The 13,210-nt window shown below is 41.7% G+C and overlaps 1 protein-coding gene across 2 annotated transcripts in view; it reads right to left on the reverse strand.

Annotated features, from left to right (window-relative positions):
- Positions 1 to 2,613: 2,613 nt before the first annotated feature.
- Positions 2,614 to 13,210, reverse strand: part of lpgat1 (lysophosphatidylglycerol acyltransferase 1) — an 81,491-nt gene continuing 70,894 nt past the window's right edge. For both annotated transcript variants that reach the window (XM_049589119.1, XM_049589118.1), the window contains 2 exons: positions 7,592 to 7,698; positions 2,614 to 5,479 (listed from right to left, as the gene is read on the reverse strand). In XM_049589119.1, coding sequence (XP_049445076.1) covers positions 5,328 to 5,479; positions 7,592 to 7,698 — 259 coding nt within the window. In that variant the 3' untranslated portion in view covers positions 2,614 to 5,327. The remainder of the gene's footprint in view (positions 5,480 to 7,591; positions 7,699 to 13,210) is intronic.

Below are 13,210 nucleotides of genomic sequence, written 5' to 3' on the forward strand. Positions count from 1 at the left end.
AACGGGCACAGGACTGAGCAAACACTGGCTCTGGTTACCTGGAGACCGTTCTCAGCCCGGGAACCTCAGTGAGGAGAAAAATGCAAACGCTGACATTTACATCTGCAGACAAAAGAGAACGACTCGTACAAGAGCGTCATTTAAAATCAGTTACAAAGGATGCTTTGTAATTTCTACAGGACCTTTAGGATCCCTGCATACGATGGGGGAATAATTAACAAATAGTTTGACATTTAGGGAAACATTCTGGATTCTCGCAGATGATGAGATTATCAATACCACTCTGTGTATGGTAAATATGCAGCTACTCGGCTTAAATACGAACAGCTAGCCTGGCTCCGTCTATAGGTATAAATGAATAAATAACCCAGCTATAAACACCTGTAAGGCTCTATCTACATTATAAAAAGTGTTAAAACTACAAGTTGTGACTTTTCTAGTTGGGATTACTGAACTCAGGGTGCTTACAGGTATCGGACACTTAAATTTAATGCTTTTGAAGACATTTCCAAGGTAATATTTCATTAAATTTAAGACAGATTTTTAAAACAAATCATATTTTTCTTATTCAAACACTGCAGTTCGGTATAAAGGTAAATAGCATATGAGTGGTCTGGTGCAGAGGAAGGTTGTATATAGGAATGCAGTTAATAAAGTGAAGTAAGTGCAAGTAAATAGACAGCATTAGGTTCAGCAGCAGGTTTAAAGATATGGAACATTATAAATGTGGACTTTCATGCAGAAGAGCTTGACTCATTTTGACAAAAAGAAATTAAAAGATGGATAATTTAAAATCAGATAAAAATGTGGTAATTAGGAGCTCAAAAATTCAAATTTAAGACTATTTAATGACGTGCAAATGTCCTGTATTACCTATTGCTTGTCTGACCCCTTCAAATACAGTGCCAAAATGTATTACAAGCTATCAGACATGTCAAAATATAACTAAGTCAATAAATATTAGATAATTAAAATGGTGTATAAAAAAAAATAATAAATCATTATACTTACAAACCTTTAACCTCCAATCAGTTGGTAAAAATAACCAAAAAGTTTTACTCTTCTATTTATATTTCACTTCATTTTATTTTTCAGGCCTTAATTTCCCCCCATGTGATATTTATTTTTCTTTAACACATTTTCAGTTTTCCTAAAGTGTATCAGGCAAGCTGTTTCTCCTGATTTCAGTCTTAATGCCGAGGCTGCAGCTTCATATTCTCAGACCCACCGTAGAGCCATTTTTTCCAGGTTTCAGGAGGCTGAGATTATCCAAGAGGTCACAGTCGGTCATTTTATACAGTGAAGGCCATTTAAAACTAGAATTACTGCCCCCTGCAGATGTATGCCTCCCCACAGTCAAGTTTCTCTTAGAGTTAACAGCCATGTCTGTGAAAACATGTTAAACGTTTGTGTGAGATTTTGTCTTGATTAGTGTATGAAGTCTTGACTGACTTTAACCTTTGACCTTCACCCACCAAATTCTAATCGAATCATTCTTCAGTCTGAGTTAAAGTTTGTGTTACATTTAAAGAAATTCCCTCAAGGTGTTCTTGAGATATCCCGCTCACGAGAATGACATGGTCAGATGTAAGGACAACCTGAAAACAAAACGCCTCTGGCCATGACTATCACTAGCTCCGAAGCATAAAAATGAAATGGCTATCATGAAGGCAAACATCATCACACATGAATAAAACTAGGCTTACTGAATCCACAAGTCTCAGCTTTACGTTCATACCCAATGTGTGTAATTCCAAGACTGTTCAAGGAGTAAAGTACACAGAAATATTTCCATACAGTAGATGAAAATAACACATCTGTACTGCATGTTTTTGCCCAACACTGCATAGAACTAGCGCATAAAGTGGACACATCTGTATTTCATTTTGACATCTTGAGGTGAGAGGTCAGGGGACCCCTATGAAAATGGCCATACTTATTTGTTCTTCGACAAAATTTAGCCAAACTTTGGAGCGATATTTAGCCCCTGGGGTCTCATTCATAAACATTGCGTACACAGAAAACAAGGCCTGAAAAAGGCGGACGCCACTTCCCACGCACAAGTTGTGATCTATTAAAAACAGACTTGATGGGAGAAACTTTGACCCATGCTTATGAACATTTGGGGACAAGGAACTGGTGATGCAGATAGTGAGGTGGAGGCCTGATTGTAGAAATTGTTTAATATTTTTTGGCGTACATTTTTTTGTATGGATCCTACGCATTGTTTATAAATGAGACCCCTGGTTGGTGCCAATGTGTTCCTCAGGTCTTGAATTTTCATGTGATACCAGTGTCTTCACTGTAGCTTCAAAACTCAGCACGCTACAGCCTCTGAAAGACTGTCATGACGGCTGAGATCAATGGTGGTCCCACAGGTGTATTAGACATGACAACTGTATTGATCTCCTCATTCAACTCTTGACAAGAAAACCAATACATATAATTCCCAAAATATCAAGCTAGTGTGTACACTTTCATTTTTCTTTATATCCAGTGTGTTCATAAATTAAAACCTGCGATGACAGATGATGTAGATCCCACACGTCCACATTTACTGTGATGATTTACGTAAAGGACATAACACTTGTCAAAAAGAAAAGCATTACACCGTTAGGATCTTTATGATGTTTTATTCCAGCACAAGTCTTTTGTGTTGTAAAATGGCTGTGTAGCTAGGAATTAAAGGAGAAGTACAAAATGGAAAATTACAGACAGCTCTAGTATAATTTGTTTAAATCCCTATTGTGTTTATTTCCTAAAACCACATCTAGGAAAACAGTATTTCCCTGCCTTCTTTGGAAACATGGTCAGAATTTAAAAAAAAAAAAAAAAAAGGTGAAATTAAAAAAAAAAAAAACGAAAAAAAGATGAAGCTTTATTTCAAGTCACTCTCACGATGGAGGGGAATCTGATAGGGCCGCTGGATGAATCACATTTACAGCCTGGTTTAAAACTTTTTACCTACCCAGTAAGGTAGCCCTTTTTTTTGTTGTTGCGTTTAACACACAGTTTCTACTGACAGTGGCACACGGAGAGGGCAGTAATCGACTAAAATGCACCTTTAATGCATTAGTTTTATGACAATGATAATTGCTGCTCCTCTAGAATTCCCCTAATTAAAGCAGGCTAAGCAAATTACATATAATTGACCGTAAAACCACAACACAAGTACATTCGAGAGAGAGAGAACAGCTGCGTCATTGCAGGGCCCTGCCAGTTTCCCTCCGTAGTGAAGAGTGATCCTTTCCTCACTTGACACCATGAAACCATCTTAAAAACAAAAGTTGGTTAAGAGGGGGGTGTGAGGAAACAGCATTATTTGGGATTGTGGTCCACCAGGACATCAGGTAAGGCTTGATTGTCGAGGTTTTTCCCACAAGATCCTGATGATTTTAAACTGTACAATGGTACAAGTTTGGGCCCATGTGTCACTGTGCAAACGTTGCGTCAGCCAGCACACGGACGTACAGTAGCTCACAAAACAACTTCCTGGTCAAAACAACAACAACAAAAAAAAACTAAACAGGGTTAACACTGAGAAGTGAAGGGGACGACCCTTGCTTTCTTCTTAAATTAAAAAAAACAACAACAAAAAAAAACATTCATGTTTCAAACTAAAATCCTCTGAAATCATCACGGACCAAAAACGCTGCCGTCATTTCCAACGATGAAAACTCTTCCTCAGCTTTGTTATGTACAAGATTTAAACATACCATGACATGAGGACGACAGTTTCATGTGGTTTAAAATGAACTCAAATTCGACCACTCGAGGTGAAATTTTTTGCCGCCACACTCTGACGTCACAGAGCAACACGACATGAATCATATATATCAAAAATGGGGAGGGGGGGAGGGGTGGGGGAGAGACAACCACACACACTCACTTAGGCAGGTTATGCTGTAAATTTACAGTAATGACACCTATAGTTCTGTAAGCCAAAATCTCTATTTTAGAATGCTGAACATTAGGGTAGCTTCCTATAAAAACCATGTTTTCCCCCCCTTGTCTGTTTCCCGCCCGACGACACTAAGCATATGGCTTAAATATTTGTAAAACTATGTAGTCCGATGGGGGAAGAAGAGTCTCTGCCTTCCTTCTCAGTCTGGCTTGCTGAGATGATCCTTTTCGAGACACTCTGCTGTGTGTAGCTGCACATGGCTGTGTGTGCACGTGTGTGTGTGTGTGTGTAAGTGTGTGTATGCATGTTAGAGAGCAGAGGGTGAATCCACAAAGAGGAACTTTTTTTTTAAGGTGATCAGAGTGCAATTCTCGCCCTGCGTGCCCCTTTTCCTTTATTTAAAATAACGGCACCATCTCCTCAACGTCTGACACCGAATCCTTAAATCGAACGCCGCATCATAGCCGCCTTCCCTTTAGGCTTTCAGCAGGGCCGCCAGTGTAAACATGATCCCCCTTTTTTCTCAGTGAGCTCAGAATACTGCCTCGACAGACAGGCGGAAACAAAAAGTCAACAAAAAGACATCAACAACAAATACAATGGCCGTTGTCGTGGAGATATGCAGGTTTAAGGGGAAGAAAAACAAAAAGAAATTAAAACATTGACAGCTACCACGCAGGAATATTTCCTGGGACAGGGAGCAGTTAGGGCAGTATGGATCCTTAGTGCAATGAAGGCCAGAGGAGCAGCCGGTGGCGCGGCCTCAACGTTCATACGGCCGCGCGGCCTCAACGTTCATACGGCCGCTCGCTCTGGAAGGTGTGGCCGGCCGGCGAGTCATCGGGCTGAAAAGAGAGGTCCAGTGGGCTTCATCAACTCTCGCCAGGAAGAAGAATAAGGGCAGACATTATGCTTCTAGTCACATATATTCACTCACACACACACACGTCCATACGTACTTTATACTCTGTAAAACTACTACGGCTAAAGCCTAGGAAGGGAAGAGAGAGTCCGGTCCAGAGCGTCCTCTGGAGGAGTCCTGAGCCTCATTTCGTTCACTTTGAATAAAAAGTAATGTACGTGTGAGCGTCTACGTGTATGAGGACGTGTAAACATCAAAATGTGAGTCGTGACGAGTGTGAGAGATTATTCTGCTAGGCCGCTGGAGCGAGTGTGTGGTGTTAGGGTTGTGTGCAGTTAACTATGCCTGTGACCAGTTTCATATTGTATCTGTATTTGTTGTCTGTGTGTTTGTGTGTTTCTCATATGTTTTTTTCTTTTTAGTTTCCTGTTTAGTCTCTCCACTGTTGCAAATGTACATTCATCCATCGTAAGGGGGGGCAAGTATGACGCTGGGCCACACACCAACTGATCCTGAGGCTTTTCCAGTGGTCCGATACAGACGCTCGCCTCGTCAGCGTGCTCAAAATAAACAGCAGTAGAGGTACTGGAGGACACTGTACCACATGTAGCCGGAGGCGAAAGCAAACGTCTGGATAAAGCACAGCCACACGGGGTCGAGGGTCATCTGCCGGGACACTGCCTCCTTCTGTCCGTCTTGAGCGGGGAATGATCCTGTGGAGGACAGAAACACAGACCAGTCAGATTATCAAACGCTTCTAATAAGATGAAAGAAGAAGATGATATACTTTATTAATCGAAGGGAAATTCAATTATTTTACTCTGTTGTCATACACACACACACCCATGCATAAACAGGACGTAAACATGCATTACATGGAGAGATGTCAGCGTGAGGGGGCTGCCAATGAAAAGGCGCCCTGAGCAGATGGGGGTTTGGTGCCTTGTTCAGGGGCACCTCGACAGTGCCCAGGAGGGGAGCTGACACCTCTCCAGCTACCAGTCCACGCTACATGCTTGATCCAGATGGGGACTTGAACTGGTGGCCAACCCAAGTCCCTATGGACTGAGCTACTGCCGCCCAAATAATGAGGTAAACATATGTTCAGCTACAAGATGACATCAGCTTGTGATTGATTTCCTTATATGGTCGTCTGCTCCAGGCATGCTACTTCAAGTGTTTACATTACATAGCCTAAACTGCTACATTTAGCCACAAGCTAACATCATTGAAACATGGACTATTGGTTGTTGCTGTTGTTAATTTCTCCCTGATTTCGGGTCATATTTCTGCTGGAGTGTGTCCAGTTGTGAAGATTTTTGTTTTGAGGCTTTTATTGGTGATTTTTTAGGGTATGGGTATGCCACTATTCTCCCTTACTGTCGTCCCCCAGCTGCAATGATGGTGCCGAGACATTGAGATACAGAAGCCCTGTAAACACTGACCAATCAGAGCAGACTTGTCTTTTTCAAGAGGGGGGCTTAAGAAACAGGAGCTAAGACAGAGCGTCTCAAGCCCTTTTTAGATAGGAACTGTGCAAATTTGCAGGAAAGCCCAATCAGTCTTCTTTCAGCATTGGCAGTATAAAAACAAAATCGGTGAGTGCAGCAAAATGCCGCCTACCTACTTTTGTTTTTACAGAATGCGTCTTTTTCGGGGCAATGGGGGGTGTGAGCAAGTAACACAACGTGTAGCTCAGCGTGTGACGTAAACAGTGAGGTACTCTAAGGGAAGCCACTGGTCAGTCCTTCAGCGATTCTCTCATAAGTTGGCCCGTTCTTTACCGTCCCCGTGATCTGACGGTTAATGGCCTCTTCATTTGCGAGGAGGGTGCGTAATTCCTTGTCTCCTCAGTTGCTCATCTTTACAGTGTCTGTCAGGTTTGTGTTTCCCTCTTGCTACTAGCTGCTCACTTATTCCTGCTATCAGCTGTTTCCTGTTTATCCACCGCCAGTGCGTTGCACGTGCAGTGTCATCAACAGCTCCTCCCACAAGTCTTCAACAGCCCCTCCCATTACGGAAGGCCGCCTCGGTCTGTTTAAACTAAAAGTGTTCCACCAATATGTCTACCCTACGAGGTGGAAAATTGGGCGCCTCTGATCAACTCGCCAATCCGGCTCTGTGTGTCTAAATGCTCGCAGCTTGCCGGCAAAATGGCCCAACATTCGTGGAAAATCTGGCAGTGTAAAAGGGGCTAAAACAGAGCGTCTCAGACAGAAGCTGAATACAGGTGTTCCAGCACAGACAGTGCGAGGAAAATGCTTCCGAGTGATTCAGCAGCTGTTTAAATTACATGAACAAAAAGTAAGGTATAGTGGTGCTTACGTTAGCAAGCTAAGCTAACTAACGCAAGAGCGTGTGAATGGTTACTGAGTAGGAGGTGGCACCAGGTGTGGTAGCCTCGGCCACCAGTGTGTTAATGTGTGTGTGAATGGGTGAATGTGCTTTGAGTGGTCGGAAGACTAGAAAGGTGCTTTACAAGTGCGATCCATTTACCATTTACTATTAACAGCACAGTGGATTGAACCAAATGCTGTAACGTAAAATCTCCCAGTGGTTCATTACCCACGCTACTCTTTGGATATACTGTATGACAGTGTGTCTCCTAGCAACAACGACCCTAAAATGTCAGTCAACCTTTACCACATGAAACGACCCACTCAGAGGGTTCAATTTTTTTTTCTATTGAATGAAATTTTTTAGCCTTTTTAGCTAAATAGAAGATATATGTCCCATAGCTGAAGGATCATTATAGTTTATGTTTCTTTACACAGAATTGAGGAGAATTCAGTTCAACTTTAACAAAGTGACATGGTGAGACAGACCTGTGTCGTAGAAGTGGGTCAGCAACTCTTCCTTCTCCACGAACCTCTGATACAGCCAGTCAGTCAGTGCCTCTGCCTCCACAGGAACCTCTTTTATTGGATACATCCTGACGGAAACAGGAGAGACAGGCAGACAGGGAGAGAGATGAAACAAAAAAGGATTACTGAGGTCTCACTCAGCAGAAACTGCCTGCATTGATCCGTCGTGGAAGCTGCAGTCCAAACCCGGGGTGTCGGCCGTGGTCCCTGAGCAGAGCGGTCTATTTCAACCTGGAATCTATTATGGCGGTCTGTGTGTTTGCTGTAGCTTCAGCTTGTTTCAGGGATTCATTAGCCGGCGTGCTCATCAGAGTAAGACAGAAGTGGTGAGGGGAGGCTGACAGGAGACAGACAAGTCATGGAGCTCCACAAAATGGTTTGGTTAGAAGTGTGTGGGAGGAAAAATCTAAGGGGAAAAAGTTAAAATCAGTTTTGCCACTAAGGCATAGAGATGTAGCGCTATTAACTTCTGGCAACCTTAGAAATATCTTCAATCTGTGTCGCGGTACAGCCAGGCATATTTAAAAGTAGGGACAGCAAACAGGAAAACATGCACTGCAACTGCAGAGTATCTAAGGGTGCTTTCACACCTGCCCTGTTTGGTTCGGTTCAATCAAACTCAAGTTTGTTTGCCCCCTGAGTGCGGTTCGTTTGGGCAGGTGTGAACACAGCAATCACACTTGGGTGTGCACCAGAACAACCGGGCCAAGACCTTCTTGAAGAGGTGGTCTCTGTCCGGTTACAAACGAACTCTGGTGCGGTTCGTTTGTGGTGAGAACGTGTTCCGACCTGGATCTGAACCAACTGCAGTCACATGACACATTGTTTGGGTCAAACATGAGCATGTCACAGTCCTGGAGGATTATTAATGTGCACCTCCTCCTGTACTGCCTTAATATGCACATTCAGCACATCCAATGCATCAAAACATTGTTTTCTAGTTGGAGCCGCGCCTCATTTTCAAACTGTATGGTTTGACTAAAATGAACAATGACAGCAATATAGTCCACGATGAGCAGCGCTAAAATCAACCTGCGTAGTTGTCCCTCCATTGTGACATTAGAAAGTGTCACATTTATCTTGCAAGTGTACTCTTCTTCAACGTTTGGTTTACTTCCTGGATTTTTCCCACATAGAAATTCTGACCAATCAAGAGCAGCTTTCTCGCGCAAGGTCCACTTGTAAATACTGTCGTGAGAACACAAACCAACTCTAGGCAATTATGCAACTTTGTGACAAAATTAGTCCCTGATTCGGACCAAAGCAAGACAACTCTAGGTGTGAAAGCAACCTAAATTGCTCAAAATATGGCAACCATATTTTCAATTTCATAAAATATAGCAGGTTATATCATCTAATATGACTGAAAACTAGCTGCCAGCCTGGAAACCACTTTTAAAATTAAGTTTCCAGAGCCTGTGACGACTTCTTAAAAGCACAAAATGTGTCGGATAATGAAAAAATGACATTCAACATTTTTACCCAGTAATGGGTTAAGATGACATCTGTTAGCATTTATATTTAATACATCTGTTGTATCCATTAGGAGTAATTCTGAAGACAAGAAGAAGGATAATGTTGTTTTGTTTACTTGGTGTCCATGGTGATTTTACAGTCACATGACTGATTAATGACCTGTAAGGACACCAGAAACAGCCTCAGACATTATGCTGATGAAGACAAGATAACAGAACTCATCTGGTGTACTGGAAAAGAGGTGTTTTAATCTCATCTCTTCACGTTCCAAGTTCCGTCTGCACTTCACTGTTTGTGCATTCTCAAAGTTATAAATTGTCTAACCAACAGTCTAAAAACCTAAAAATATTCACTTTATTATAATAAAAGGTGAAAGAAACAAGCAAATCCTGACATTTAAGAAGCAGAAACCAAGAAGACTTACTTAAATGACTTTCCTGTCTAGCTGTTTCATCTCTATTCTTCAGCCTGACCAACATCTACCTGATTATTTCTCATATCAACCATCTCCAGCTGGACAAAACTACAGCTTCTTGCAATCACACATGTCACACACTGTTTAAAGCAAACACAATGACTGGTTGACATTGTGAGAACAATGAGGGGTCACTTCTGAAAGCGCTGCTGAAGTCTAGTCTCTAGCCAGAAGGGGTCCCTAGTAGGCTGCACTCCCACACAGACCAGCTCCTGGTCACCTTCAAATAGAGGTTACAGTCTCCTCCCTCAGACAGAGCATTTCCTCTGCACTCAACATTTGCTCAATATTCCCGACTGGATAATGTCCACCGTGAAAGTACATCTGTGCCTATGAGGAGAGCTCCTGTAAGAGGGAAGTAATAAGGGATACAGTATCGATTACTAAAAGGGATCAATACATATTAAAAAGCAATCCAAGCAAAGAGGCAGCAGCACTCCTGTCAGGATGGGTTGTGGTTTCACGAACCGTTGAACAACACAGACATGTTTCGACACACTGCTGCAGGTACGAACACATGGCTATGTGAGCAACCATCCCCTTAATTCAAAAATAAATATTACGAAAGACAAAAAATAATCAGTAGTGTTGGTTTCGAAAGATTTTATTCTGATTATTAGAACTCTAAAATCAAACTGAAAGGATTTATTTAGACAGTTTTTATGCAAAAAAAAACCCCAAAACAAACAATTTTGGATGTCAGCTTCTCAAATGTGAGGATATACTTACTTTCTTTGTTTTCTTTTATTCTGTATTTGAATGTTGGACAGATTGCCATGTGAAATAAGGCATTTAAAGACAACAACATGGCCTCTGAGTAATAATAATGTCCATTTTCCAGCTGTAATTTCCACATTACTATTTAAATGATCCCCTAAATAAAATGATAAATGTAACAAACACACAAAATAATCAGGAGCAGTGTTTACATGACATGTTTCCATCAATCAAACATAATTTAAGGAGGTAAAATTGTTAAAATTAACCCAGTGCTGTCTGTTTTAAGGGTTTACACTTAGCCATTTTATTCTCCCATATTCTGAATATTATTGGTGTAAAAAGCTCCTGTCAGAGAGGAACGCCGGCGCAGTAAAAACCTGGTCTTTCAACTGAAGCAGTCGGTATGACCAAATCAGGAAAAGGCTTGGCCTGCTTGTTCCACAGATCAGAAGGGCAGAGCTGACGATTCAACAGACTTCCGCCTGCTTCTTATATTATATTTTAAGTGCATATCTGCAGGCCCTTATCCTCATTATCCTGCAGTTCACTGTGTGGGTGTTGCTCTGTGGCAAGTCTGAACAAGGTCCTGCTTAAGTAGAGCAACTTTTATGTCCCCAGTGGCATGAAACTCCTGTTAAATTCAAGATAAAACCGACTAAAATCCACCACTTTCATCTGTTTATGGTTCTAGTAAAGCTGACTTTTTGAAGATAAAATAGCTTTTTGACCAACAACAACACCGTTGTCCCCTCTGAGCGGATCTGGCTTCCCAAAACTGGAGCTGAGCCGCTGCGGCCACCTGATAGGGTGATTAGAGGTGAAAGCAAGACGTTTCATGATGCTTCTCCTATATCAGGTGTCTTTCATGTTACTGATGTGCCATAGAAACCAACCAAACACTACCAGTAATGCATCTTCAAAGCACGAGGACGGAGAAAAGAAGCTCAGAAAGAGGCTGAGAAAAGCCTTTTTACAGACTGTCAGCCCAAAACATTTTTTTGGCATTATCAAGATTGTATCCAGTCTGGTTTTGGAAAATCTGGACTAGAGCTGGGCCATGTATTGATCTGATACAGATACTGTGATATGAGACTATATTTTAGATTTAATAATATTCTAAGTGTTGTCTTTTCCTGGTTGTCAAGGCTGCATTACAGTAAAGTGATGTCATTTTCTGAACTTAACAGACTGTTCTAGCTGTTCTATTATTAGCCTTTACCCACTTAAGTCATTATATCCACATTACTAATGATGATTTAGCACAACTTTTACTGTATAAATATTTTATGACAGCACCAATAGTCAACCTAACAATATTTCTGCAATGCAATATCAAGGTATTTGCTCAAAAATATAGTCATAAGTGAATTTCTCCACATTGCCCTGCCCTGGCAGCAAAAGATCACGTAAAATGGGATTTTTGCAAATCGAATCCAAACCACATTATTTTAAGATATTTTTTTGGCCTTTGTTATTTGTTATTTGATAAGACAGTTTGAATGGGGGGACAGAGAGGGGATAACATGCAGCGAAGAATCACGGGCTGGAATTGAACCTGCAGCCACTGTGGCAAGGACATGGCCTTTGCACATGGGATGCCCACTCTACCTGTTAAGCTACTGAACTCACCAAAACCATATTTGACAGTGGTTTGAAATGCGATTCCAATTGGATTTCTACAGTTGCAACTCAGTCCAACCACTCTGATCGTTCAGATCGGATTTTGCATCTTTTGTCTCACTTGCAATGTGACACACAACAGCAGCTTAAATCCAAAGTGATGGGAGTGCTGAGCAGAATCCATACTGCCGCTAGCAGACTGCTATGGAGGACAACATGGAGAAGAACAGTCCGTGGACAGACCCCGAAGGCACCTCTAGAGGGTGAAATGAACTTATACCTCTCATGCTTCTGGGTTGGAAAGCATAGCTACGTAGTTACTGACACCCACGTTGTTACCATAGCGACCCATGCAGATAGATAGGTCACATCTGGACTTACAAATTGGACTTGATCACCTACAAATAACAGTGCGGACAGTCTGTCATAAAGATCTGATTTGTCTGAGTGTAGCTGATCAACAGGGTTAGCTACCTGTCACATTTGAACTACTAAAGGTACTAGTGCCTGGACTTTGGCACTGATACCCAACGGTACTTTTTTTCAGTGCGTCCGTACTCTGTAACTTAATCTGTGAACAAGCATGACATAGCAGCCTAAAAAGCATTGTTCTCACCAAGATGCACTCTCAGGTACTGAAATTTAGCACCACTGAAAGTAACATAAATTGATACTCGATAGCGCTGACGTAATTCAGCTGGTACCCTTGAAAGTACTGAGTTTGGAACCCAACCCTAATCCATACACCTTAATAGTAGAACTGATGCAATAGTATTTGCAAAATAAAGTAGGAATAAAGGCAAACTATACATCAAACAAGTCACCACTAACACACTAAGAAATAGTTCTCTTGTAACTGCTTTGTAGTTGTGGTGATAGATGGGCATTTTTGGTTTTAGGTGCACATGTTGTTCCCATTACAATTTTTGATGCACTTTTTCCCCCAGCAATGATTGGTGACAGTGGTGTTGTTGTCATTAAATTTAAATAAATAAATGAGTGATTAAACATAACACATGCAAGCTCATAGAGTGTTTCACACCTGCTCCAGTATGGCTGCCAAAGGCCCTCTACTCTATTCTTAAATGTAAACTGATAGCTCTGTAATCCTGCCAGAGGAAAATAGGAGCCGGCTTCGCCACTTATAGGAGGGTTTGAGCGTTTAGGGGCCTGGGTAGCAGGTGGCGGCCACAGCGTTTTCCTGCAACTGAAATATTCATGCAGAATCAGGATCTTTTACTGATGAGGACAGCTGAAGTTAAAGGAGGCGCTGCTGAACAAACAAACTT

This window comes from Epinephelus fuscoguttatus, linkage group LG11 (genome assembly GCF_011397635.1).
Source record: "Epinephelus fuscoguttatus linkage group LG11, E.fuscoguttatus.final_Chr_v1".
NCBI classification, from domain to species: domain Eukaryota; kingdom Metazoa; phylum Chordata; class Actinopteri; order Perciformes; family Serranidae; genus Epinephelus; species Epinephelus fuscoguttatus.